This window comes from Cantharellus anzutake, assembly GCF_015039405.1.
Source record: "Cantharellus anzutake strain C23 chromosome Unknown EI90scaffold_125, whole genome shotgun sequence".
Lineage (NCBI taxonomy): Eukaryota > Fungi > Basidiomycota > Agaricomycetes > Cantharellales > Hydnaceae > Cantharellus > Cantharellus anzutake.
The window spans coordinates 198,704-226,107 of NW_024067075.1; the positions used below are offsets into that span (position 1 = coordinate 198,704).

Here is a 27,404-nt window from a genome sequence, read left to right on the forward strand (position 1 = left end):
TCAAGGACCCGGCAACCTCTGCACAGGCAAGGTCGGCTGAGACCCAATCCCGTTCCCAATCATCACCTGCCTCCCGATACTTGGTACACCGTTCACAACCACATGCAAAAACGCAGACCCCGGCGCAAACAACGCAGGGTTCGGTGGGACTTGAGAGATGAACAACGAAATCGAGTCATTTGAAGTAGGAGTCGCTGTGCTGTTTCTGTTGCACATATAGCAATGCCATCGTTATCAGTATTTGAAAACAAACAAAAAAAAACATTCGATGTGGGAGGAAGGAAAAGCACACCCACAATTCCAAATACCTCTGTCCCATGTTCAACCCATGCGTCGAGAATCCAGTTCGAATAATGATAACTCGACTACTCGTCGCGGCCACACTTGGCGTCAGCCCCTGTAAACTCGACCCATTCAACTGAATCGTGAAGTAATTTCCTCCATAGGACAATTGTCCCGGGATCGTCCCGATAGGCTCAGGCCTTACGAGGTTGTAGTACCACGGGAAGAATTTCTCCGTTCGGTATTCAGTGGGATAAAGCCGCGTTTGGACGTCGTTATTGGGGTTGGAACCTGCTATGAACACAGAACCTATTAATGTTTAAGGCCAGGGAGCAGACGTGAGTTTCATCCAGAGCTAAGGAAAGAAATAAATGATACCATCAGGAAGAAGTATAGCCGAAGAATGATACAGCCTCGGAACGTCGCTCGTCCCAAGTCCCGCACGATTGAACGACCTCGTGGCAGGATCGTAAATCCTAGAGGGATGACAATGACAATTCATTAGGTGCCAAAAAGAGAGAGAAAGTCGATATTGGCATCAATCAACGCCGAAAAAAAAAAAAACCTACACGGGTGTCTGAATCGGATTCTTAGCAAACGAACTTCCAATCAAATACGACCCTGATCCATATCCCGCCGTCCCTAAAAGAATGAAAACAACATCACGACCCTTCAAGGGAGAAGCTCAAAAAGGGGAAATGCCAAACTTACCAGTCCCCGCTCCATTCCCTAACCAAATCTTACCATCCGGCAAAAGGACAAAACTCCCCAGCGTTCTCCCCTCAGGTAACGTTGCATCCTGACTCCAGCTGCCTCCACCATCCGGCGTGATCCTCACACAGCTATCGCTCGCTGGGTGGTTCACCAATGCAGCGGACGGCGTCCAATCGCTTATATCCTGTCCTCCGCACATCAGGATGGTCGCCGTATAGCCATTGGCGGGGGTTAAAGGGAGGAGAACGGCCGCTCCGCCTGCTGGGTTAGTGCGGACAGCACTGATGTAGGGGTGTGGGAGGTGGGAGTCAGTTGGTATAAGCAATCTCGAATCGAAAGTGAAGAACTCATGCTGGGAATCGAAAAAAGAAGAGGGGAAAGGCAAAAAAAAAAAAAAAAAAAAGCGTAACAGAACAAATTAAAATATTTACTCACGCCGGAACGTCCGCAATCCTGGTCTCAGTGCCACTGCTAGGATCCAAAATCGCCGTCTCCAGATTCGCCTGAATGAAGAGTCGTCCAGAAGGTAACAACCAAGTTAAGGGGTAATAATTAGCAGGGAGAGTATTGACTAAGAGATTGAGCGTTTTGATCCCGCCTCGGGATGGATAAAATTCGTAGGTCGGGTTGTTGCGGGTTGCGTCTGTGTGTCATGGTTGTCGAGTCGAATAGTAGATGTTGCGTGGGGATGTCGAAGGAAGGCGGGGGATGGTAGGTAATCAGTTAATTAGTATCGCATCGATTGCGTCCGATCGACACGACGCCATTGATTCGAAGGAGTCATATGATTGGAAGATGAGCAAATTATTTGATGAGGGAGACGAACCGTTGACGTAACCACCGTATGTGGATCCTCCAATAATGATCACTCCTCCATCGTCCATTGGCTCACTGGGATGCCGAACAAGCACCGTTGAAAAGGGGCAGGGACACAAGGATGGAGAGACGGTTGGGGAAAATGAAGTGTTCAAGTTAGGCGCAAAAGGATGAAACTTCTCCCATCAGTCATAAAACTTACACTGTAACATACCACCTCCTCGTCGAAATGTAATTCGCAGGATTGTCATCCCACTCACAATCGCCTCCATCACAAGGCGTAAGGAACCTCACCCTGATCCCAAAGCATTTATCAGTACATGATACTCATCTTCTCTCCCTCCCCCTTGCCTCAAAAGCGCCAAGGGAAAACAAAAAGGAAACAAATCCACTCACCCAAACCCACCATCACCATCGTATCCAGCCACTCCGAGATTGCCACCGACACTAATCCATCTCCCATCCCCCAAACTAGAACCCCCAGCGCACCACGTATTCGTCTTGACGTCCATCGCACGTACCCCATCACTCGAAAGCGTATACTCGGTCGCGAACGCCGAATGACCGTTGACTTGCAAGGAGTTGCTTTCGACTTTATCTAAGATGTAGACCTAGAACTCGACATGTGTCATCATCACGGTGACCATGGCGTAGCGAGCGGAAAAGAGAGGAGGGAGGAAAGTCGTCAATCACTTTGTCTCGGCGTCAATTCGGAGAAACAAAGAACGCGGGCGCCAGGGGCGCGGGATACGTCCGACCGTGGGACATCTCCCCGGTTATCACAACAGGACTCTATATCAGTGAGAGCGGCGCGCTCATATCGAAAGGAATGGGGGAAAACAAAAAAGGGGGGGATGAACTCGAGGGTTTACGCTGTAAATAAACTCACCTTGTCTGCCGTTCCCAAGAACATCATCTGTGCCGATACACCACTAGAGAGAAAGAACGTCACCAATCAGACAAAAAGGTTCCAGCGAGACAATAACGAGCTGACCTGTTCCCAACTACTTGAAAGGCATTGGTAGTAGCCCTACGTTCGATCTGACGCCCAAGTTCCCGATGCCCTTCGGCTCCATCTTCAAGTTTCCCGGAAGGAGAACGGGCGAGGACCTCTGAAGAAGGAAGCCTAGCAGCGAGTGCTAGGAAGGGTGTAGAGAAGACAATGGAGAAGAAGAGTTTCAAGGAGACTGAGAAAAGCATGATTTATAATTGGGGATGACAAGCGTGAGGCGTGAGGCTAAGGGATGTTCATCATATGGAGAAGGCGTTAATCGTGTCATAGAAAGTAAGAGAGGAATGAAGGGGTGCCTTACTAGAATGACTCCAAGTCAAAGAACTTGAACAAACGAGATGGTGCAGTAGGTCAAGTCCAAGCTGGTCGCGTGTTATGGAGAAAAGAGCAAGAACGCGGCGAGGGCGAAAAGGTGGAGGCAAGAGAGCGAGGAGACGGGGTGCTATATACGTGAGCCACATGAGGGGGAATAGCGATACTTGACACGGACAACACACATAGGTACACATGGTAGGCAGTAGGAGGAGATTGAATTGTGGTCTGACGTGGGAAATCAATGAATATAGCGGGGAAGGAATATGACCAACGGAGAATTACGCGGGGTAACGTTTCCGCCAATTCCAAATCGGCACAACCCGTTCCAATGACGTAAATGGATAATTCCCCAGCACAAACCACTCTCCAACGTACCCTCATTGCCAAAGATCTTCCAGTCCGCTTCAGCTAACCTCTCATTGTCAAAGTACAAACCAATGGATCAGTGGGAGAGAGGAAGAAACTTGGGGGAATGGATTCCAAACTTATCGATAATCATGGTTCTATTCGTCCCTTTAACATATATGTACAAGAACAGGCCTAGGAAACGTGTTATCGACAAAACGGCAAATAGACACGTTGCTGACACACTAAGCCCAACATGTTCATGCAGACACAAAGTCGCTCACGCGAGGACTCAGCGAGGCCACCACAAATCGACGTCACTTCACCCAAAATTTCCAAAAAAATTCAATGGCGTGGAAGAATGGCACCCGGGATGCAAACCTCTTCCGGTGTTACGCGAGAACAACCTCCGGTGACACGCACATAAGCGCCACGAAATTCCTTGCTCCCCTTCATTCAATTCACTCTGATCAGAAGACGTAATAAATAGATCGATAAGATAAACATGGGATGACATTATTTAATCTTTGTCCCGTTGAAGTTTGTGTTCTGATGAAAACGCTTTTTGTTCATCGATGTACCCGTTCTTTTTTCCTTTGCTTCATGCGTGCAGAAGAAGGGAGAAAGCCCTGAGGGGGTTGATCTACCAGCATACACATCAATCCAGCGCCACTTTCAAATTTCTTACTATTTCCTTCTCACTCGTACGTAAAATTGGACCCGAAAAAATTGAAAAAATACAGACGATAGGGAATTGCAAGGCAGTCCTTCCCTCCATTACTCTCATTCGTCCACAGGAGCTACAGGGTGTGCATGAAGCGATAGCGATAGCACACGTCAACACCAGTATTGTCTAGAACATGAACTTGGATGTTGTCGACAGGAAGAATTATGTAGAACCGGAGGAGACAAGCCCCGAACACATTCGGCCTCGGCTCCAACGCTTCCGTAAGGTACTATCCCACACTTACCAATACCCAGTCACGTAAGAAACCGACAGCACAATACACAAATCAAATACGAACATGAGGGCAAGAGTCTGGATTCCGGGTGGAGTGTACCCTCATTCGAGTGATACAAAAAGAAAGAAGCTTCTTGTACCCTACACGGCACCAGTAACAACACCCTACTGCCACCTTCGCAGGGAAGGCTTTTCCACCTGTGCTTCTACAACTGATAGTACTCGATCAAAGTCAGTCCGTAAGAAAGTACATCTTATTCCTTACGTAACTCAGTGGCTAACTTCGCAGGTACTTTGGCTGATCGATTTATATGTCTGTAGGTACGTGGGTAACGGGCACTATGAATAATGGCATGGGTTAAGCTAAGGAAGATTTGGAGGATTGAAGGAACTCGTTATTTCAAAGACTGTCCTGGCGCCACCGGCCGGTGACCGCCATACGGAACGTCACAATGGACAACCCTATAATGTTGTACTTGTATATACCCAAATGAATTTTGCTGCCTCGGCTTCACGTTACTTGTGCACACCGCAACAAGCGGCGCTCGATCAATGCTGCACACAAACACAACATCCGAAGCCAATCGCGCCATGTGCGCGCACTTGCATGGCCAATCGTACGTCCGTTACGGTGCTATTTACGACTAGGAAGGCAGCAGTACCAACGATCGATTAGCGTAAAGGGGTACCATGGTAATCAGTGGAAAGACAGCTGTATGTAGTTAACCCGGCTCTATTTGGGGACTTGAAGCATAACTCTTGCACTAACATGCACTGCACTCACCGTGTAGCTGCAGGCAAACGGGTCGAACGGGTTAGACAGTGTTCTTACTTACTAGGGATCTCAAGATCGGCTGGAACCGCTGACAGTAGCACCGACATTTACCCCGCGCGAGGCTCGTCTCAAAAATTGTCATGTCACCCAATGCGTCATATAGCCTCACTCTGGGTGGGAACGGCGCTCCCAATGCAATGTACACCAGATCCTAACAACGAATGCAGACGGTGTATTGGTGCTTCGGCAATTCTCTCCAAGTTCTCGCAAAATCCCGGATCAATCTAGTTTTTTTTTTTTTGTTCCCTGACTGATGGAGCGAGTTTCCCTCGTCACAGAGATCGTTCCTGGAGAATATGAGGGTTTCGGATGAAGATAAGGCTTTCCCCGTGAAAGCCAGGTTGGATCCTTGGACTTCGCAGTGAGATGGCCGGGACTACGGAGACAGTACCAAACAGCTTCAGTGCACAGCAGGCAATGGTGTTTCTCAAACACCAAATACAATGCAATGTACTATTACGACAGGGCTAAGGGATGAGGGTAGCTGGTAGGAAGCCGTGTTGGTTGAGAAAGACATGACGACGTGCCGGTAAGCACATCATGTTCCATGCCCATGTCGGCTATGATATGATACAACTTTGAACATGTGCTACGTGTCTCACTGTTGACTACGTTCCACATGTAGCGCCTACGTGCATCTCATTTCTTTATCACTTTTGTCTGATATCCTGTTGTTACCTTAGCTAATTATACCCCCGTGCGGCGACAATGTTAATCAGTTCTGTTCCCCCGTTATCCGAGTGTCCCTCTTTAACAACAAGCCGTACGGGTAGCCCACACAATTCAAGCGGCGCAGCTCGAAAACTACTCGGATTCATGTTATAGCAATAAATGGATATAGGACTGGCTCTATGCAGCTGGAGTGGAGGGAGTAGCAGTGCCACCGCAACTAATACCGTAATTACCTCGCAGTCTACATATGCCACTACATAATTACGGTGAAATAATCCTCAATCCTTCCCGACGAATGTCATAGTATGAATGGCTGTGTGTAGCAGACGATATTTGTGCGCTTTTCACGGTCTAGGTAGTCTCTGTGGGGCCTTTGCTACCTGTTTCCCGATCCCGTTCCCAACTATGACTCGTTTCCCAATACTTGGTACTCCATTTACAACCACATACAAGAACGCTGTGCCAGGTGCAAACAGCGCAGGATTGGGTGGGACTTGAGAGACATGTATTGTGATAGATCCGTCGGCATTTGCATTTGCCGTGCTGTCCCTATTAATCCCACAACGTAATGAGCGAGATGAAGGAGGGGGAAAAAAAAAAAAAAGATGAAAATCCGTTGCTCACAATTGAAGATACCTCTGACCCATATTCATCGCGTGTGTCGAAAACCCGGTGCGTATAATTACAACCTTGGTCTTTCCTGCCGCCACTACGGGTGCCAAGCCTTGCAATCCGGCCCCGCGAGCGACTCTCACGTCAAAATAATTCCCTCCATATCCTAATCGATCCGGTAATCCAGAAATCGGCTGAGGGCGTGGGTTGCTATAGTACCAAGGGTAAAATTTCTCTGTACGGTATTCTGTAGCGAAAGTGGTGTCCGTGACACCACCATTGGGATTGGATCCTGCAATGAAGACGGAGCCTGAAAGATATGCATTATTATGAAATGGAGAGTCAGCATTGGGGACGATTCTGAGGGCGGAGAAAAGGGACTTGCCATCGGGAAGAAGGGTCGCCGAGGAATGATACATCCTTGCAATTGTACTCGAACCTAGCCCTGCCCGACTAAACGTCCTCGTCGAAGGATCGTACACCCTGCAGGTAAACCGGACGATTACGAAAAGACTTGTAGTGACCTCAAAACTTCACTCACACTGGAGCCAGAACCGGGTCTCTAGCATAGGACTGCCCAATCAAATATGATCCTGATCCATAACCAGACGTGCCTAACCCCGTGCGCGACATCAGCAGATGCACCCACATGTCTGCTGAAACGAGTTCACGCTTACCAGTTTTAGCTCCGTTCCCCAGCCAGATATTTCCGTCTGGTAAGATGATAAAACTCCCCATAACCCTCCCCTCCGGCAAGGTGGCGTCCCCCTTCCACTTCGCATCACCATCAGGGGAAATCCTCACGCAATCATTGCTGGCGGCTTTATTTACCAAGCTCTTTGATTGCACCCACACATTATTATTCTGTCCTCCGCACATCAGAATGGTAGCGGAGTAGCCATTATCAGGCGTCAGTGGAAGTAAAACCGTGGCAGCACTAGCGGGGTATGTTCGAACAGCACTGTTGTTTTTGAATTAAAATTAGTTCAAAAAACAAAACGCTTATGCAAGACCACAGAAACGCACTTCGGAACATTATCTAACCTGGTCTCCTTCCCGCTCTTCACATCCAATATCATTGTCCCCCAATTTGCTTGTACGAATACCCTCCCACTTGGTAACAACCATGTAAGGGGGTACATATTGGCAGGGAGAGTATCCTTGAGAAATTGAAGTTGCACGGGTAGGCCACGGGAAGGAAAGAATTCGTAGGTTGGATTGTTTACGCTCGGGGCTGCAAAGAGTGGAAAGAGGAGAGCAAATGGAACCGTTGGGAGGAAGGCACATGGATAGAGAAAGGGAACAAACATACAGCTTATAAACCGGGGGCCCGATGTAGCACCCCCAATGATGATCACACTGCCATCATCCATTGGTTCCCTAAGAGGGCAGATAAGCTCATCGTCAGTGGAATCGTCCAGATTTGAGATTTGAGTTGAATGCCAAAGAGTACCAGCCGAAAAGATAAATGAATACTAACACTGAAGGATACCACCGGGTTGTTGACATAGCATTCTTCGGGTCTTCTATCCATTGACACGAGGCATCATCACAAGGCGATATCAACCTCACGCTACGAATCATCAGTATAAAACGAACTCAATGATTTTAGAAACACTCACCTCTGGCTTCCGTCTTCATCCCACTTCGACACTTTGCCAGTGCCACCAACATGCACCCACCTCCCATCCCCCAAACTTGAGCCACCAGCACAAAATGTATCCGTTCTGATATCCATCGCTCTAAACTGGTTGTTAGAAAGCGAATATTCGGCCGCCCAAGCGGGATGGTTGGCTATTTGTATCGGGTTCGATTCTACACGGTCAACGATGTAGACCTTTTGTTTGTGGCAGAAAGGATCAACAGCAGCGAAGGAATTTGTGATTGCCATGATACGCGAGTTAGCAAAAAACAAAACTATTTTTGAAGTAGATCCTGAACTGACCTTGTTCTCCGTTCCAAGGAACATCGCCTGTGCAGCAACTCCACTGAAAATATTACAATTCCGGGTTCAATTCCTATTTTTGACTCCGATTCGATGGACACAACGCACCTATTCCCGACAACCTCAAACGAATTTGATTTGGAGGCTCGACGAGTCAGAACTATGGGATCTGTACTTGCATTCCAGCGAGCCCCATCTTGACCTCCATACTGGGAACGAGGGGACGGCAAACTGGCTCCATAGACCCCGACGTGCGCACACTGTTGCTGAATGAGGAATAGGAAGAAGGGAGAAAAGAAGCTAAAGAATGAAGGGGTCGAGAGAGGCCTAGTTATCATGATCGCCAAGCAGTTTGTGAGTCAAGAGAAGCTTAGAAGCGTCAACGAAAGTCGATGAGGGGATGAGTGAGTCCATAGTGCACCTCTTGCCCAGAGTATATATAGATGTGCCAGTTCTCAGGTCGCCCTACACCCAAGGAAAAGAGTGAAATGTTACGTAGACGAGTACGAATGATCGTTTCATGTGCGCTGAATAACAGGACTCATGGGTGCTTAGAATAACAAGCAACGAGCAGGAGTTGTCACCATGTTGACCAGGACGGGCACTAACCTAACCGAGATGGCCGAATGGGTTTCATGACGGTAAATGGATCCATGAATGCCCCTCCCCTTTTCCACATGTGTAGGTCATGACAAATCAGGACCCTCCAGCGCCGACCACATAAGGATATCACACATACTTACATTGATTCATCCCAGATCCGACATGAGCGTCGGAACTGCCTTCCTATTTTATTTTCGATAAGTGGTCAGCGGATTCAAGTTGGACGAGTTTTGGATGTTTCCTTCTTTATTCCTGTCTGCACACATTTGTGACAGAGGCATTAGTCAACAATAGGTATCGCTCACTCACTCCTGGCATCATCCACCCGCACCCATTCCACGGTTTTGCCTCGACGTAAGTAAAATCATGGTTTCATCGTCCCTGATCCTAGTCCTACGGACGTCGACACATCATAGATACCAGGAACAGTGCTCGTGAGGTTGTTCATGCACAACAAAGACCGATCTGATATAAGTAATTAACAATCTAACCGAGCCGAACTGAACCGAATTGGACTAGAAATAAGTCTAAAGATTTTGGCTTATGCGCCGTGCGTGTATGACAGTGCGTACATCGGAGGAATAAGAGAAGCCGGAAGAAAGGAGAGGAAGAGACGTTAAAAGTTAAAGTAGGGCCAAGAACATGTCCATGGACGTCCTAGTACAATACTTGAGGGCGGATTGGTGGCACAAAGGGGAGAGTCACCACGTCCATTCATCGAAAGCATCCACGAAAATGACTCCAGAGATATTGCCCGCCCCGAGATGGGCGATCAGGACCATCTGACGGCAATCAGCGGTTGCGGGGGAACCGCCAAGCACGGCAAGGGAGCACAAGGAGCCTGAAACATGCTGACCGACGCCAGAGATCGGGTGTACAGCTTCGAAAGCCGGAGCACAAGGAAGGAACGCAATCTATATATTTTTTGCCGATCTGTTGAATCAATGATTCGTTAACAACAATAGAGCCCGTTGACGTAGCATGCAAGATAGTGGTTCCCCATCGGTGGTCACTTCGCACTCGAAGTCAACCTTGTATGGCAAAGTATTCTTCTCATGTAGTGATTTTGCGTAAAGCACTATACATAATCCACGAGTCACGCAGTGAAAGAAAGTATGGGCAAAAAAATGACTGGAGACACTGAATGTGGACTACGCCACACGGAACACCAGGATATCCCTCGCCGTCAGGGTGAATATTCTGATCGCTGGTGGCACCGAAGCATAACTTCCCCTGATCGATCAGCGGCCATGAGACAAGTGGGGGTTCCAGTTACAGTACTCCAGGCACGTCATGTGTATATCGGCACTCCAACTCGGCCATATCAGCGAAACCGCACAGTCAACAGAGTACCTCAATAGTACCTTGCACGCCCAGAAGGGTGCCGCAGTCAAAGAAGCATGTTGAAGACGGTCATCACGGCGTTCCAACATCACCTGTTGAAGAGCAAAACGGAAACCTCCGTCACTAACATTCGCACGTCTTGACTCACGCCTTCATTCGGAGAGGAAATCGGACTGTACGTAACATTTTCCACGTCACAACCATGATCGCGAGCTTGGGCTGTCAGCGTAACCAGCCTCTGTTAACTTGAACCGCATGACGCGCAATACTGTACTCATGCTCTGCCTATGACAAGACCCACTCGATACTTCCAGACAACACGATTTGTCAAACCGATGACACGACCACTCGGCGCACAAACGAGACTAAGTACATCGTGGCGTATCAATGCTTAAGTATTGAACGAAGTAGTTGCGCAACTATGTACAGCTTACTAGTAGGCAGAGCCACGGAAATATTACCCTCTTCCCAACGAAGATCCGACGTTGTCATGCTTTCAAACATATAGCACAACCTTGGATATGGATGGGCAATAGTCATTGTGCTCTCACTACATGCACAGCATAAGTTCACAATCGATTCCCTTTTGCTTTTGCTTGCCCACCACGTCTCTCCGTCTCTCCATCCCCCATGTGGCTTACGTGTATTTCCTTGTTCTTTCAAACTTTCGACATCGTCTAATCCTGCTCCTTTCTCCAACACGCAATATCTGTCTTGCTGTGTACTATCTGCCTCCTCCAGGCCACTTAGCTAGGCATCATCCCAGTGAGGCACCTATTATTCGTTCTCTCTAAGACTTTATTGACCCCTTCCCCACCTTGCTGCACACGATAAACAACAATCTGCCCTGCCCTGAACCACAAACATAACACACCACCTACTCCCTGTACTAACCTAAATAATGCTCAGTACCTCCTTTTCCCTGGCTTGCTACATTTGTGGATGGAGACGACCGCGCGAAGCATGCCGGAACCTGAGTCATATCAAACCCAGAGGAGCTCCTACGAATGGCCTTCTAGTGATATGGAATAGGTCCGTCGTTATTATTCTTCTACTATTTTTTTTGTTTATTGATCTTTTCTTCGCCATTGATAATGACGTATACGATCGTCCTGACAGACAGAAAGAAGTATGGAAGCAAAGCCCTTCCAGAAAATTGGTACTCGAAACCTGGAGAGGCATGCTCCCCGAAAGGGACGGCGTCCCGTCGGACTGGTTCAGAACCAACGGGATATTCCTGACCCTCCAAGTCAGTGGACCCACACGCGGGACGATCCCCGCTACGGAATTTATGGGAGGCAAACCGGACAGCGATCAAACACACGATACACCTCTAAGGCTACGGCGCCCTAGTCACAAACCCCCGGGCGTGCATTTCAACCGTAGTTGAATTTGAAACACCACTTTCCTTGGCGCGGCTGCGCAGTTTTCATGTGCAACCACGCACCTGATCGATATCCTCTCGTTTTGGGCTGCATTTCAACTGACTGAGCTATTGTCAAGGAGAAGATTTGCGGTGGCACAGGATGCGATCGACCACTGGGACGTGTGACACGCAAAATTTCAAGCGATGTGAAAGCGCACTCAATACGCAAATAACGCCCTTAAACATTTGGGTTTGAATAAAATGCGCTTGAAATTTACATCTTTGGTAGTCAAACTGACTTCAACCGCGAACTGGCATTTCCCAAGACAAACCCCAAATACATACATTTGTATCGCGAAGGCTACTGGGAAAACAAAAGAAACTGAATTCAACTTGCTTTCATCTCAACTATCACTTTCGAGCGCTGCTCACTTTGCGCACACTGTCGCCCCCTTTCATGCCCTTAAACATGGTTGGCACACCCCCCTGGTTTCCAGAGTTGCCCACATTCCCCGTCAATCTGATCTATGGTGACCCGTTATGGATCTTGACATCAATACATCCGATCGGACAGATTTCACTTGCGATTTAGTGTTGGCGCTAGCCAGATCCTGAATCCTAGTTTGTGGCCATAGCTTCACCTACCTGCTTCTCCCTTGCGAATCCTCCACCCTCACCAGCACCCTTGTTCTGCAAGGGATTATCTGCAACTTGCGGCTAAAGACTATTTGGGCATATGAACGGACAACATCGCAAGCGCAGATAACAAAGAAATTCCATTCGTTCGGGCAGGCATTGTGATTTACAACATCGGAAATTATACACATATGGCAGTCTTCTCACGATGAGCCAAAGCGAACTGAACACTCGAGTACGTCAATGGGACGAACTAGCGGTTCCCTTATTGGTTTTGAACATATTTCGCATCGTCTGCATAATCAACCATCAGCAAATTAATCCACTGAACCTCCTGAATGCAGCACTCACTGTAAAGGATCCCTGCATAACGATGAGTAGAGACGATTAGTAAGAGCGTGGTGAATGGTCCTGCAGTAGTCGTCAAGACTCACGTCCTTTCTGCGGTTTCCCCGAAATCTGGAAGACGGCGAACCGCCAGTCTCCCCGAATCCACACTTCTTGATTGCTTAATTTCTTGATGTCGTCTTGGCCGCTGATCTGAAGAACATGTGTATTCTTAACTAAGATTGGGGAATTGTATTCCTCGTTATTTTCGCTTCGGGAGAAAGGGGAACCCGGTGGGCGCAACGTGGATATTCAAGTTCATCAGTGCCCAGCGCAGACCAACTGTTAGCAATGTGTCTTACCGCGTAGGAAAGAATAACTCTGGTGATCGCCGCCAACCCCGATTGTGACTCGGCGTAAGTGCATAATCCTCAGCCGGTCGAAACGGTGTATGACAATACCTTCACTCTTTGGATTCACTTTAACCCAGGCCTTCCAAATACTGTCTTCCGGGAAGTATATGTCGTCGTAGTATTGAGAAGCAACCTCCGCCTCATTCTGCAAGTTGACTGCCAGTTCCGGATCAGCGGTCGACAGCACGAACTTCCAGTGTTGATTATCCGGATCAGATGTTTCACTTTTCGGGTCCCACAGCTGTATTTTCGCCCCAGGCGTCGCGACACCACGATCAAGATCGAGAAGAAACTTCGAGCCGGATTCCCGGGATTCCCGGAGATATATACTGAATAAAACGCAGTTTCGTCGGTCCAAACACTCCTATGAAGAACAGATACGGGAGAACAAATACCTGAATTTTGTGGGATCACGCTTGTCCGCCTCCCAATACCAATGTCCCTTGTTCTTGGAATCACTCGTGTGGATGATAGATGCTCCCGTCTTGACCTCTTTGACAGCGAGGTAGGATCCCGCCGAACTTTTAATGAAAAATGAATTGTTTTGCTTCTCATCGGCCTTCTCGAACGTCCACTACGATGAAATAATAATATCAATATCTGATGTCGATGTTTGTAATGGACCCGTACCTCTTGCCTCTCCCTTTTCGCATACTCTGCGAGTAGGTATGCCCCAATATCGGTATTGCTTCAAGTCGATAAATTAGCTTCATTTATGGAGGGCAAGGACACTCAAGCTAACTACGGGAAGGACAGAGGTTAGAATATGAATTTCTAAACAAGGAAAAAAAAAACGCAAACGAACCTTTTGATTGTCCTTAAGTTGGGCTACAGTCCCTGTTTTGCTATTGACAATCTGTTCGTCGTCCGTCATAAAATAACTCAATAACAATCGATGTTAAGCGCTCACCACATAAGGACGGTGGAATTCGAATGGCGAAGGAGGCTCGATCCGAACGAATTTCCACCTCTGATGGTCCTGCTTCTGCTGATCCGGAGGGCCCCAGAGAATGAGAGGAGCTCCAGACGCAGAACTACCATAACTCAGATTGACAGCCAGCTCCCCTTCGGGATGCGCTCCGGGATACAAAATTCTTAAGTAGTGATTTAGTGGGTTGTACCTCAAGCATTCGGGCACAAGGGTACGTTACTTGAAGGTATTCAGTACAGGGTCTTCAAAACGAATCCTCCATTTCTGCCCGGGCCCCTTCGTAGTGATGATGACCGCACCGACGACCGGCTTGCCATCAATGTTAAGGTAAAAAGGGCCCTGGCCAGTCCCGGAGTCGGCCTTGGGCCCGGTCTTGATGTAGAAGAGATCAGGCTGGTCCGCCTTTTCCAAAGTCCACTATAAACAACGATTTGCTCAGATGATATGAGAGTCATAAAGTGCTTCTGCTGGGCCGAACCTTCTGATTTTCAATGCGCTCGGGCAACAATTTATAGCCAACAACAAGCCTTGATGTCATCATGGTTCATGTTTAGTTCAATGATGCAACTGTCGAGTCAGGTAGTCACACTCACTGTTTAAACATATGTTACACATGAAACACACATTGATAAAGGCCCTAACTCACCGCGTTGTCGCCTCCCGCGGCCTCCGCCACAGTATTGGATTCATTGTTGACAATCTAAACATTGATATAAGTTCTGTACGCTCGAAGGGATGAGGTCTGAGTACGAACATAAGTATAGATATTTTCCTGTTGAGAACCCATGATGGAGGAGGAATTACTGGCTGCACCACAAGGGCATAGAATGAAGGCACCGTCGTGTTATATGGACAGTGGCGATAGGGGGCCGTCTTGGGAAGTAAATGGCGGCTCATTCGGGAATCCTCGTCGATAGGAATCATAACTCCGAATGTCTGTTGTACACCATGGAACCGATTCATGGCAAGACTGCTGATCGCTGCGAAGGGCCTGCACTTAGGAAAGCCTTCCCTGGTCAGGCCGTTCTCCAGGATTGTGCAGTCATTACAACTAAAATTGGCTATCTCCACTAATGTGAATTCAGAAGCCTGATGGAAGTAGTGGATCACAAGGCCCCTTAGAGAAACAACGCGCAAGGGTGAATGATCAGTTCAACTACAATCCCTGAACGGGGCCAGGGGCGAGACCGCTCTCGCCGATGATGGAAGCTCCACAACATCGGTTCAGATCTGGACCAGGATCGAGCCGTATGCATAATTCAGGCTTCTCGCTGCTTTTCGCTACGGAGGTCATGTTGTGCCTGGCGATATCATTGCATAATGACGATGCATGAAGCAGCGATGCGCGCGCAAATGAAAACGAGAGTGGGCATCGATTCACGCGCAACCACCTCATGGTCATTCTAAGCCGAATCCACTGGCCCGCACGTTCACATTTGTGCCAAATCGCCTCTCTGCGAGTCACGGGGATTCTCCAACTCATAAAAATGAAGAGGCACAACGCGGAAGGGTCAAGATCAGCTAGAACTCTGCGATGCGATCAAATATTATTGCATCGCCACGCGCGAGCGACTCTGGTGTCTCTTCCGCCGCCGAGGAAATCCGCGAACAGCAATTATACGACAATCATTGCTATAGCTGTGATTAATAGACTGTCCGTTGACCAATAACAAGTAAAGCTTGCGCGGGACGGACAAGCAAAACCCGAATCTAGCAAAACTTCTAATTATTGCGTGATCAGATTATGGGTGAAATCCGTTTGCCTGTCTCTAGCTTCCTACTAGTGCAGGTTCGAAAGTTTGATGGAAGGGGTGGGTCACAAGACCCCTGGAAAATTGAAACGCGCAAGGGCGAAAGCTCTGTTCAACCACGATCAGGATGAATTCTAGGCAGGTCACCAGCCTCTATTAGGAATTCCTGCTGAAGCGAATGATAGATAATTCTCTCGCCGAGGCTCTGGAACTTGAAGTAACAGCATCCATGTGAAGCCCGAAATATGGGCATGATCCCTGAGACCTTTTAAAGATGGTTCAGATCTAAAGGACGAGATTCATGCATTTTCTCAGCCCTGAAAATAGATGCGCACTCCACCTTTCCACGAGGGAAATAAATGAAGTAGATGCGCGCCAGTGAATACTGACGGATTGGCAGCAACGGCCGATTTGGTTTAGTTTTCCCGCTTAACCCCGGTGTATACAATGCTGCCGATCTCTGCATCAACGATAAGAATCAGCGGACAGGAACGTGAGAAAACCTGCATCTAGTCCCACCAGCCGATTTGCCAGCATTGTGTGATGAAATCGGTTCACCCACCTCTACTACTAATGCGGAGTGGCGGACCCCAGAACCTGGTGCACCATGACAACCGTTGGAGAGTTGAGAGGCGCAATGATCGTGAGCAAGGGTGAAAAACAACTCTAACCACAATTGCTTTGCGGAGATTGCGCAACTCCGCCGATGAAGCTGTCAAACCTGTGACCACGAGGCTGAATGGAAATTGATTCGAGCGCCAGTTCGATGACTTCGGTTGGATCTGACATGACCCGAGGAGCATCGATTCGTACGCCGCGGATCAACCAATGAGACTCTGTAGTCCGATAAGCAAAACCTGCCTCGATCCAGTAGAGCTTTTCATTTTCCATTAGTATCTACGGCTGGACACGCGGATTCGGAAGTCTGGTTGACTCGGAAGCATTGGGTCACAAGGCTGGCTGCAACTGGGCCAGGTGCTTGACATTGCGCCGCTGGGCGAGACTTCCCCCACCGATTGTAGAAGCCACGCCATGAGGCCGAATACCGCGGCATCCATCCGGTCTTATTAGTGATTAAATTTAGTCATTAGAATACACAGTATACACAGTCCTTTCAGGATACTTTTGCACGACTTCATGATGGGGCGGCATATGCAAACAGGCATGAACTGAATCCGATCAACGGTTTACGGGCTCGATTCCAAGAATGATGCAGATCTAGTAGACCAGCCAGAAGCCGTGTGCATGCATGCATCTCAGCTCTTACGAGATAGATGCCTTCAATGTCGTGCCAGGCTTACGACCTCTGACTCCAAGAATGTTGCAGATCTAGACCAGGGACAAGTTGCTTCTCAGTTCTTTCGCTTGGGAGATAGATGCAAGTCAGGGACAATACATGGAGCAAATGCTTGAACAGGTGGAAGACCCAGATAGGCCACGCTCGATCAGGTATCAATTCATGCGCGTCGCCCCCATGACCTTTCTCAGTCGAACCTGCCGAGCACGACCATGTTGGTAGTACTGTCCATCGGATGACCCGTAGAGTGATTTTTCGGCTAGGGCGGTTCTTCAACAATACGGAGCTCATGTTTCTATTGTTCATTTCTTGTCACAGCTCTTCATGCACCGATTGCGCATTTCCATTCACCCGATCCCTGGGTCCCCATTTCTTTGTGTCAAACTGGATACTATTTAGAGTCGCTCCGTCCATTATAAAGATGCCCTCATCCTAACAGCATACTTTATCCTTCGTGCAGCATGTCCGACATTTCCGGCTACGAAACGATCATCGTTCCCAACACTGGCCATAGGCTGGCAGTGACCTTCGTTCCTGGTTCTTGCCTACAGGCGGATGTTTTCCGTTTCGGGCTCGATACACAGATCGTAAGTTACGCATCGTCTTCGTCAACGATCTTATTTGAACCTGCTTCAGTTTCGTCGGGAGGGCCGAAAGATTCAAGTTAGTAATGGGAAGTGGGCAAAATTTGGGTATTACGACCATCAGATAGATTACACCAATAACAAGGAGGATGCGGTCGAGTGGAATATTGTAGAAACCGGCGCAGGCAGGTATGAAGGCTAAGCTCCCATGTACTGTCTCCGCCTACTGACCCCCCGTCACAGTCTGATTAAAGATAATCGTGGAAGGGCTTGGACTTTTGATCTTACAAAGGATTCTCACCGTGTACCAGTGGGTTGTGTCATACTCGCCTTTATACGAGGATCCTAAAGCTCCGTTGCAGATAATCCTGGATAACGTGCGGGAGCCCGAAAATGGATTACCAACGAAACTGCAGGAGTTTCACATTATTACTGGCATCCCCCCTCCACCCCCTGACATACAAAAGAAGCGTCTTGGGGAGGTTCCCCAGGTCCTTGAAGGAACAGTCGATATTACTGGAGCGAACAAACCGGAGAAACGCGAGGGTAAGACGCCACCTCCTCGACTGGAGATTGAGGAGTTTCGTAAGGACAAGCGGTTCTTTGCTTTGTACATTCAGGCTTTGAGTCAGTTAAGAATTTCCACGCTAAATTTTTTCACGTCATCCTTACAGTTTCCATCACCTCACAGTCGAAGTGAAAAAGTTGCCGGAAAGCCTCATTACGTCGTATTATCAGATTAGCTCGCTTCACGGGCTTCCTCTTATTCTTTGGAACAATGCCCCAGGCACAGGTGTCTACTGCCAGCACGCCTCACCCCTCTTCCCGACCTGGCATAGACCTTACGTTGCTCTCTTCGAGGTAAGTCATCAAATGTTCCCCACCATTCCTGGAACGCTGAATGCAGGCCTGATGCACTTCGTGATTCAGCAAGTCATCCAGGAGCGTGCTATCAAGATAGCAAACAGATATGCTGGCACAGACAAACAGAAATGGGTACGAGCAGCAGAGGATCTACGCCAGCCTTACTGGGACTGGGCCAAGGAGCGGGATCCGTCGTTCCTCAACATTTTTTTCTCTACACAGACTTTCGATATTGAAACGCCGGAGGGGAGCAAGCACTTGCAAAACCCTTTCCTTTATTATCAGTTCGACTCCCGTTTCTCGAAGAGCAGCTTTCCCGCCGAGTACCAGGGTTTCGACAGAACCCTTAGGCATCCATATAGCAGAGATTCGGCAGAATCCATCAAGAGGCGAGCCAAGAAAAAACCATCCGGTTCTAAACTAATGTTGCTTATGATTCCCAGTTCCTTCAAAGCCGCACAGAAACAACTTACAGTGAATACTCACGACCTGTTCGATATTCTCACGTGGGATGATTTTAGCAACAAGGCAAAAAGCGGGGGGGTCGTAAGGGAGGTACAAGCAGTCTGGAGGCGGTGCACGACACTATCCACAACATAGTGGGATTCAACGGCCATTTCAATAGCGGTCTGGGAGGTGCGATCCGAAAACTAGACAAACGAAAGACAGAACTGTTGACTTGGACTTCTCAGCTTTTGATCCCTTGTTCTTCCTTCATCACTCCCAAGTCGATAGGTTGTTGTCTCTGTGGAGTACGCTTCATCCGGACGTATGGGTTCATGAAAACGAACCAACAGGTTGGAGTCTGATTCTTGTCTGAGATCAGGTTCTGAAGGCTCACCACCTCCAGCTCTTTACCCATTCCGGAAGCCCAAGGACGAGGGCGAGGACACGGACAAATGGTGGACTTCGGCTGAAATTCGTTCTCATGAAACGTTCAATCACACCTATCCGGAATATCTAGACAAGAATGGCGGCCTCGTGCCCAATGACAAACTCAAGGCGCACATTCGAACGGAAGTCGACAAATTATATGGAAAGTACTCAATCTTCGGCGACGAGCCCACCGGAGAGACGCGGTCCGCTCTGTCGTGGTCCGTTCGCATTCTGTCAAAGCGCTTCGTGATCGACAAGAGTTTCTCTGTATTCGTCTTCCTCGAAGAATATCCAAAGACAATTGCCGAATGGAGGAAGAAGGCTGTTGGTACCCACGATGTTTTCATCAACTACAGCGCGCGCAACCAGTGCCCAAATTGCGACAGTCGCGCAGAACAAGACATTGAAGGCTATGTACACTTGACCTCCGAGCTTCAAGACCTTCAAAAAAAGAAAGCATTGGGGCTGAGCGAAAGCGACGTGGTCAATCACTTGAAGGAAAAGCTGTACCTTGGTATACTGAAGGTGATCACTTCACTCACGGTCGATCAAATGTCAACAGAGCATTTATGCTAAATGTCTCTTCTCACAGTCGGACTCGGCCGTGGTCATCGATTCAAAAATCGACGCAAAGGTTGTCTCGAGGAAGATTACCAGGACCAAAGAAGGGGATCTCATCATTGATATCCCTAGTGAACACAATTTCGACATTAAAATCGCTGACCCCACGAAGTAAATAGGCTCCCCATCTCCACAAAATTTTGAATGTTTTGTGTAACTGCGTCTGTACTACTAGCCTCAAAAATATGGTTTGTTCGTATCTCAGGTGAACCCTGAAGACGTCCCCAACGTCTGAAAATGCCGTGCAACAATTACCTAAGGCGCATGATACAACTTTATCACGGAATCACTTTTCTACCAAGCAGAAGCAGGCAAGGAAAAATTAGGGCCAAGAGTCGCATTTATCATGTACAATTCATGACTAAATTCCTTCGTTTGCTTATTCAGTTTGCTACGGTGTCTTAAATATAAATGGCGAAATATTGACAGGTTAAAGGTTCATCCTCATTCCCCGAGGCCTGTGGGCAACGGGCACATTGTACTCCAGGCTTTAATGGGTCCCCAAACAACACGAATGATACAGGTCCACGCACCGTCTCCGATGCCACACCGTGGCCAGGACCTCAACACGTCAGCGGGTGGATGGGGTACGAGTCTACTAGGACTCGGGGACGATTGGTACACAACGGCCTGGAAAACGAGCTTCCCCTTCCACAAAGGTAGCCTGATGACCATCGAAGGAACAGGTTTTGTGCAATGATTAATGAGATTGTTTCCAAGCGTAAGACCGGCACCGGACTGTACGGGTGTGGATGTAAACATAATGAACACCAAGTTGAAGTAATTGCCGATATCATATACCTAGGATGCAAAGAGTCCAACTAACATAATATAATATCACAGGCAGCGTAGGAGAATGTAGTCTAAGCATAGAAATCGTGTATGCAAGCGTGTGCCAGCGGGGGCCGGTCCGTGATGAAACCAGGAGAGCGATCAAGTTCACGCAACCCCTAATCTGTGCTCGCCGTGAGGCAATGATTATTATAGTGGAATGCAATGACTTACTGCCGTTTAGTGCTTTCGTAAACAACATACGATATCGAGACGGCCGGTACAACCTTGAAGCACGGATGAATGAGCGGGAGCTATGGAATGAACAAGGAACAGCTATGCTACCCACCTTAGCAAGGGTTGGGACCAAACCTTTGTAGAAACTCTTCCAGCCTTCCTTTGAATAGGTTTTCCTTATAACGTCCATCATTCCATCATACCGCTGGGGGTGCCCCGAAGAGCCGCTCGCCTGTAACCGTGTCCTGATTAGGTTGATTGGGTACACGGATGTAGCGCCCACGCTTCCGCTAATGCTCCCGAAGGCCAAGAGCGCTAATACGCCCGGCTCCGATATACCTGTTGAACGCACATATGCAAGTTTGAGGGCCTCAAAGGTGGACATGTCGATGGCGGAATAAGGAAATACCCCAACTAGACCAATCTGGGTGGGTAGGAGAATCAAGAGGAGAAAGGAGCAGTCGAAGTCAAGGTGGCACCCACAACAAGCCCGCGATAATAGGCAGGGAAACCACCTAACGCCCAGACACGTTTTATTGAAGGCATCAATGATCTTGTCTGGCTACCAGCGGTGCTCATCATTTGCGTCTATGAAGTAGTTAGATCAAGCTAAATGGATCTTCGGGGTCATAATTGCCTTCAAAGTCTCTATAGGATATATTGCTACGATTTACGTGAAGTGAGAGAGTATCATATGATAGGTCAAGTAGTCCTACCAAGTTGGCTCGTCATCCCACCAATGCCACCAGAGATGAATCGACTAACACCAGAAATCTCGCGTGGGTCGTCCACCTTATCGACGTATTTTGCAAATGCTTGTTTCTATGCCAGCACAGGAGTGCAGGGTGAGGTTGATAGAGGTTGCAAGGATAATGCGATACATACTGCAGTCTCGTACGACATAAATTTGATGGCCGATTCCTTTGAGCGATGAGGTTAGCCATACTAGAAAAGCCGAATGGTACACTTCGTACCGGCATTATTTTCGCGGTGTTCAACGCATTACCAACCCAAAAAGCTCGCACACCACCCTCAGCATAAATATTAAGGATGGCTCGCCATATTACCTGTGTCCCTCGTTGGAGTGCACTCGACGTCGCCGGTGCAGCATTCAATGAGATGTTAGAGCTCACAAGATCAATAGAAGTTGTCATCAAGTACACCTTCAGACGGTCGAAAGGGGCGGTTGCTGTCCGCGAGACAACACCGGCGACGCCCCCCGCCAGTAGGAACTTGAGGGACGAAGAGCCGAGGAGGTGGTGACTGTCATCTTCCTCTTCCTCTTCATCTGTATCATCAGCATCATGATGGTCATCGTACGAATGGTCAGCTGTCGGCAGCGACTGCTGCCATGATTCAGCTGTTACATGATGTGATTGGGTGTGATACGAGCTATCTTCACCACTCAGACTGACGTCACCTGGTATCAATCTCAACCTCAACCTCCGCGCGACTTGGAAGAGATCACACGAAAAAGCATACCTTCCATAGTGACACGTGCTGGGCCCCGTCCATCGTCACCCATGAGCCTCCTCATTTCATAATACTGGTGTATTTCTCTTGGAGAGATCTCTCTCGGCAGGAGTAATAAATAGTCGCGGAATTCTGTAAAGGATATGGCAGGGGAATCTGGAGAAGAAGTGACGGCAGTCATGAAATCAGATAAAGCTTGAGGAGACATATATATCCCTTGGGCAACCAAGTCAATATCGTCAGGTAGGTCGATCAACAGAACACTCACCCGTTTTTTGCAACGCAGCTGCCCATTCGGCGGCATCTAAATGTCCATTACCGTCGAGATCTAGCTCATCATGAAAGATCGCCCACAACTCTAGAAACAATGTAAGACTCAAAAGCGACAAAGGATGGATTTCGCTTGCCTCTCTCCTTGGCATCCGCATACCTCTTAAACGCAACCCAATCCAAGCGCGATGAGGCATTTTGGCCACGATAATGCGATGGATGCGTGCACTTTCCAGTCAATTCAACGAGGTATGCGTGCTTCAGCGCTTTTGCCCGTTCGGAGGTCATCTCAACGTTCAAAGTTGAGTGGAATTTTTTGTTTTCTGCTGACAACACCACAGGCAAGCTTTCCCACACGGCCCTAAGGCGCGCCTCTCGCTTCTTCTCGTCCTCCAGATGTCTGTACTCGCGCAAAGATTGCGGAACTGAAGCGTTGGAAAAGCCTGAATGCGATTCTGGAAGTGGTGGAGAGTTGCTACACTCTTTCCGACTATCCTCGAGCATGTTGGGTTTATATGCAGCATGTGACGGGCGGCATGCTACATCCCCATCCTCTTTGCCTGAGCCGAGCATTGCCCGCTACTCTGGCTGCCTGAGCGAAGCAGGCCAGATGACCCGATGGGGAAATTGCGTGAGATCAATGAACCCTCAGGTAAGGCTGAGGCGTAAAAAATCCCCCGCCTCAAAGAGTACAAGTTTAAACGAGCGACGGAAGCTTCCGATATAGACCAGGAGATGGCTAACAATGGCACCCAGGGAGGTTCTCCGTCGGGTTCTTGCCAGAAAAGCACAGCCACTGGTCACGATACAGTACTATTCATACACAGTTCATCAAACATTCGCTAAACACGGTCACCACATACATAGATGGCCAGACACTTGATGTCGGTGCGCGTCTTTTTCTATTGCTGGCTACTTACCTAGCATCTTGCAAACTTCGTTGGGCGCCAGAATATTTCTGGTTCCTGGAGATACTCGCAGTTGCGGTCCGGTCTGGTGTGGATCCTGCCTAGTCTGGTGTCTGGTGCAAATCGCTCAACTTGAAGTCTGCAACATCTTCATATTCCCCCACAATATCACATTGGGTAGTACCATTCACGGTGTTTGGCTCTCTACCACACATCCTTTTCGTACCACACTTTATTCTCTGAAAGTTTCTTCTCCCGCTCTTTGCCCCGACGCCTGTAGCCCCGGTCTCCACATCTAGGTGACGCCGATCCACCTATTGTGGCTCAAGTTCTATCTGGAAAGTAGTGGACTACGTTCCGCAGCAAAACGTCCTCATTGTTAGGCCCAAGGTCTTTACAGAATTCGTGATGAAGAGCTCTATATTCAAAAGGCAGCCAGCGAAGGTCTCGCACAATTTTAGTGCGTGCTTACGTGCGTGATGGGATTCGGAACTTGTAACAGAATGTCGAGAACTTTCCTGGACTTCCTCCACCAGATTTCAGTATCAAGCTGGACAGATCCTATCGCTAGAGCACGGGAGGAGTTCGAGTGACAATCCTCCATTAAAAATATGGAAGTTGGACAAGATGTCGACGCCACTCCACCCTCGGTTCAAGGCCCACTGAAGTCCCTGCTTCTGGGTTCCGAGTGAGCTAAAGAACCAGGTGCGACAACGCTTTCACCCCCCCCCCTCCCTACCAGCCGGAAACACCCAGTAGTGGACTCAGTTTTCCCAACGATCGGATGAGTTTTTCGCGAAGAGCATGCTGCGCTCGAGGCTCAAAACCAGAGGAATCTGGACGGTTGATCTCACTGATCCTAGGCACGAATCGAAGGGTGGTCGATCTTGTTGCCTTGAAGTCTATGGGACTAATCATACATTCGTAGGGTATGCGAGAATTCTCATGAATTCGGTCATAAGCAGAGCCGTTGGCTCAAATCCTCCCGCACCTGTCTACCTCCCAGCCACTGGGGATCGGGCTAAACCAATTTACTCCCGACTGGAGTTTGAGGTATGACGAATTGTCCTTCGTTGAGTAGTTGTTGGCCTGATGTCCGGACGTTACATGAATCAGACGATCGAGGAAACTGAGAAAGGTGAGGTGAATCGCGAGGGCGTTCGTGAGATGGGACTCGAGGCCCCTGGAATAACCCCAGTTATAAGTGCAAAGTCAACGGCGTCATTGACGTCGATGGAAATAAGCTATGGGTCCCGAGGAACACATGCTTTGATGTCGAGTCTAAGTGTTGTCCACTAGTAAACAACGGGAATGAAAACTCAATACACATTCCTGAGCCGTTTGGGTTGCCCCATATGTAGCTCCCATAAAGTCACTGACATGCTATAATATTGAGAATACGAAACATCTACGTGTCAAGATGTATTGCAACCCCTAAGATAATATTGTGTGGACCCCATACGAAACCACGCCATCGAGGGATTCTTGATATATATTCACGCTTGACACCATTATGAAAGCCACAAGTGAGCGGTCCACCCAGCACCACATCGAACGTGGCCACCTTATATTTAATAGTCATGTATGCGCCATGTCCTTGCGCCGCTGGCCCATTGTCGCGGAAGGGCGCAATGCTTGGTGGGCGGTAAATTAGCCATGACAGTCGGAGCCGGCCGGCACGAGAAGTTACAGCACTGCCACCGAAAGGTTTGCTCAATCTTCCTACTCGATCCATACACCTTTGGTACGACCCCAGTACGACCCCAGTTAGGCACATTATCGCCCTTCATTGGGGTAGAGTGTCCAGTGGCATGTCGACGGGTCCTAGTTTTTTCCCAACACCAGCCCTCGTAGGTTAAAAATTTCCAATTTCTGGAGCCTGACTACCTGATGACCTCTGTGCACATCGGCAGGACCATTCGTTCGCCGGGATAACGGCTGGGACCGTCGCAGTTTGCTGCGTGCATCCGCTTGATCTCCTCAAGATCAAATTCCAGGTATCAACGTCGCCACCACCCGGGAATTCTAATCCTTTGAAACAAATATACAACTCCCTTACGGGCATCAAGCGCGACTCTGGGTGGAAGGGTTTATATCGAGGTATTGGTTCCAATGTCGCAGGGAATGCAGCAGGCTGGGGCTTGTATTTCTGGCTGTGAGCAATCGTCGGGTGTCGGTTCCGCGTTTAATTTTGACATTCGCTGTTAGCTACACTATAATAAAGGGTCGATTAGCAACGGACGGCTCAGAGAAGCTCACTTCGGGAGATTATTTGTTAGCATCTGCAGAAGCCAGTTCGCCTGCTCGATCCTTTGCATACTCGTCTCAAAATAATTTTCTTTGCCTCTAGGCGCCATAACAGCGGTGCTTACTAACCCTCTATGGGTGGTGAAAGTTCGAATGTTCACTACACGTGCTGATGCTCCAGATGCATATAGAAGCGTGGCACGTAAGGGCTTATTCAGCCACCAGACAACTCAAACTAATTCCCTTTAAATCTTCAGATGGCTTAACATCAATCGTTCGCACCGAAGGTGTGCGGGGTCTCTATAGAGGGACTTCCTTAGGGCTCTTCGGCGTCAGCTCGGGGGCTCTACAATTCATGGCGTACGAACAGATGAAGAATTTTGCTTTCTACAGAAAACGGCGGAGAATTGAAAAGCAAGGCGGAATGTGGAGGGAAGGTGAAGAGAAGCTGGTACGTTTGTCCGAGTTTCACATCTATCAGCGCATCGATGCCGGTCATTTCTTCGACCCATTTACATTTGTACAGTCAAACGCCACATATACATTCGTGTCGGCTGCTGCTAAGCTCCTTGCGCTTGCTTCTACATACCCATACCAAGTCATCCGCTCTCGCTTGCAAAACAACGCTACAAACCACCTCTATCCAAATCTCCGTACCTGCACTCGTAAAACATGGCAGGACGAAGGCTATCGGGGATTTTATAGGGGACTAGGGACGAATCTTATTAGAGTGTTGCCTGGAACGTGCGTCACCTTTGTCGTGTACGAGAATGTCGCATGGTTACTGAGGACAACTGCCATTCGGAGACAACGGGAGAAGTGACATCAGACGAGTAGAATGTGTTCGGCGTGCGCTCCAGATGGTGTATATATACTCATTATGCGAGTACAGACGATGGCAAACCGATACGTGCGCGCCCATCAGACGATCGCTGTGATGTCTGAGGATTATGAAGTCAACAATATTCCGCATTTCCAGACAACACTATCTGCGCCATTCATCGCCTGCATGTATTTGGCCTCCTCTTCCTTTCCAGGTCAGAAATTCACGATTGAAAGTGAGAACCTTAGAAATTTGTTCACGGTTCCATGACGTACATAGAATGTCACAAAGTGCATCAGCTGTGAAGTGCTTCCACTTCGCCTGTGTGATGTACTGCCAGAATTCGCAGCATCCGAGGAACCGGCAGTGGGGGGCATCTGGTAATACGATACTGAGCTCATCGATCCAATTATGAGCGGACGGGGACGCGATTTATGGAATTAATGGACAAGGAATAGCCAATGATCATGGACCCGTGAACGAAGAAGCCCTCAATGACGATAGTTTTAGCACCTCAGAGGGCCGTGGAAACATAACCCACGCATCTGAAATT

General features: G+C 48.5%; 6 protein-coding genes across 6 annotated transcripts; 2 read left to right on the forward strand and 4 right to left on the reverse strand.

Moving 5' to 3' along the window:
* EI90DRAFT_3021712 (glyoxal oxidase N-terminus-domain-containing protein) lies at positions 1–3,012 on the reverse strand (the record flags this gene model as incomplete). Its single annotated transcript, XM_039057691.1, has 11 exons — positions 1–205; positions 297–591; positions 661–758; positions 852–924; positions 994–1,277; positions 1,432–1,639; positions 1,823–1,887; positions 2,015–2,107; positions 2,209–2,423; positions 2,702–2,744; positions 2,807–3,012. The coding sequence occupies 11 exons, from the start codon at positions 3,010–3,012 to the stop codon at positions 1–3; spliced, it is 1,785 nt and encodes a 594-aa protein (XP_038909041.1).
* Positions 3,013–5,902: 2,890 nt separating this feature from the next.
* EI90DRAFT_294949 (glyoxal oxidase N-terminus-domain-containing protein) lies at positions 5,903–8,962 on the reverse strand. The gene is made up of 11 exons (XM_039055385.1): positions 8,618–8,962; positions 8,510–8,552; positions 8,187–8,401; positions 8,045–8,137; positions 7,877–7,944; positions 7,591–7,798; positions 7,242–7,525; positions 7,106–7,178; positions 6,950–7,047; positions 6,577–6,874; positions 5,903–6,501 (listed from the first exon to the last, which is right to left on the reverse strand). Exons 1-11 carry the CDS (start codon positions 8,845–8,847, stop codon positions 6,297–6,299), a joined length of 1,815 nt encoding a protein of 604 aa, XP_038909042.1. The 5' UTR covers positions 8,848–8,962; the 3' UTR covers positions 5,903–6,296.
* Positions 8,963–12,579: 3,617 nt separating this feature from the next.
* On the reverse strand, positions 12,580–14,952 carry EI90DRAFT_3087204 (uncharacterized protein). Its single transcript, XM_039062222.1, has 13 exons — positions 14,884–14,952; positions 14,776–14,829; positions 14,608–14,655; positions 14,350–14,546; positions 14,109–14,292; positions 14,005–14,054; positions 13,829–13,886; positions 13,594–13,772; positions 13,247–13,527; positions 13,148–13,166; positions 12,893–13,056; positions 12,810–12,821; positions 12,580–12,752 (listed from the first exon to the last, which is right to left on the reverse strand). Exons 1-13 carry the CDS (start codon positions 14,914–14,916, stop codon positions 12,724–12,726), a joined length of 1,308 nt encoding a protein of 435 aa, XP_038909043.1. The 5' UTR covers positions 14,917–14,952; the 3' UTR covers positions 12,580–12,723.
* A 2,686-nt stretch (positions 14,953–17,638) lies between these two features.
* On the forward strand, positions 17,639–20,077 carry EI90DRAFT_3021715 (uncharacterized protein; the record flags this gene model as incomplete). The annotated part of the gene is made up of 9 exons (XM_039057692.1): positions 17,639–17,764; positions 17,814–17,950; positions 18,005–18,071; positions 18,124–18,388; positions 18,453–18,622; positions 18,692–19,099; positions 19,147–19,261; positions 19,318–19,422; positions 19,452–20,077. 9 exons carry the CDS (start codon positions 17,639–17,641, stop codon positions 20,075–20,077), a joined length of 2,019 nt encoding a protein of 672 aa, XP_038909044.1.
* Positions 20,078–20,967: 890 nt separating this feature from the next.
* On the reverse strand, positions 20,968–23,311 carry EI90DRAFT_3159000 (mitochondrial carrier domain-containing protein). The gene is made up of 11 exons (XM_039066210.1): positions 23,011–23,311; positions 22,872–22,961; positions 22,613–22,819; positions 22,105–22,550; positions 22,016–22,051; positions 21,847–21,952; positions 21,768–21,793; positions 21,614–21,718; positions 21,243–21,554; positions 21,128–21,180; positions 20,968–21,077 (listed from the first exon to the last, which is right to left on the reverse strand). Exons 1-11 carry the CDS (start codon positions 23,159–23,161, stop codon positions 21,062–21,064), a joined length of 1,548 nt encoding a protein of 515 aa, XP_038909045.1. The 5' UTR covers positions 23,162–23,311; the 3' UTR covers positions 20,968–21,061.
* A 2,281-nt stretch (positions 23,312–25,592) lies between these two features.
* Positions 25,593–26,851, forward strand: EI90DRAFT_2945639 (mitochondrial FAD carrier protein; the record flags this gene model as incomplete). The annotated part of the gene is made up of 6 exons (XM_039055326.1): positions 25,593–25,631; positions 25,695–25,936; positions 25,990–26,075; positions 26,132–26,230; positions 26,286–26,479; positions 26,555–26,851. The coding sequence occupies 6 exons, from the start codon at positions 25,593–25,595 to the stop codon at positions 26,849–26,851; spliced, it is 957 nt and encodes a 318-aa protein (XP_038909046.1).
* Positions 26,852–27,404: the final 553 nt, after the last annotated feature.

Excerpts from the sequence above, each read along its gene's own strand:
- EI90DRAFT_294949 (XM_039055385.1), bottom strand. The coding sequence starts at position 8,847 with ATGATAACTAGGCCTCTCTCGACCCCTTCATTCTTTAGCTTCTTTTCT. Across the intron at positions 8,402-8,509 it reads TCCTTGGAACGGAGAACAAG|GTCTACATCGTTGACCGTGT; the intron begins GTCAGTTCAGGA and ends CACAAACAAAAG. Across the intron at positions 6,875-6,949 it reads GGCGACCCTTCTTCCCGATG|GCTCCGTCTTCATTGCAGGA; the intron begins GCAAGTCCCTTT and ends CATATCTTTCAG.
- EI90DRAFT_3087204 (XM_039062222.1), bottom strand. The coding sequence starts at position 14,916 with ATGGGTTCTCAACAGGAAAATATCTATACTTAT. Across the intron at positions 14,656-14,775 it reads CCGCGGGAGGCGACAACGCG|CTTGTTGTTGGCTATAAATT; the intron begins GTGAGTTAGGGC and ends ATGACATCAAGG. Across the intron at positions 13,887-14,004 it reads CAACTTAAGGACAATCAAAA|CAATACCGATATTGGGGCAT; the intron begins GGTTCGTTTGCG and ends ATCGACTTGAAG.
- EI90DRAFT_3159000 (XM_039066210.1), bottom strand. The coding sequence starts at position 23,161 with ATGACCTCCGAACGGGCAAAAGCGCTGAAGCACGCATACCTCGTTGAA. Across the intron at positions 21,953-22,015 it reads TTATGTCGTACGAGACTGCA|AAACAAGCATTTGCAAAATA; the intron begins GTATGTATCGCA and ends GTGCTGGCATAG. Across the intron at positions 21,719-21,767 it reads ATCCTATAGAGACTTTGAAG|ACGCAAATGATGAGCACCGC; the intron begins GCAATTATGACC and ends ACTACTTCATAG.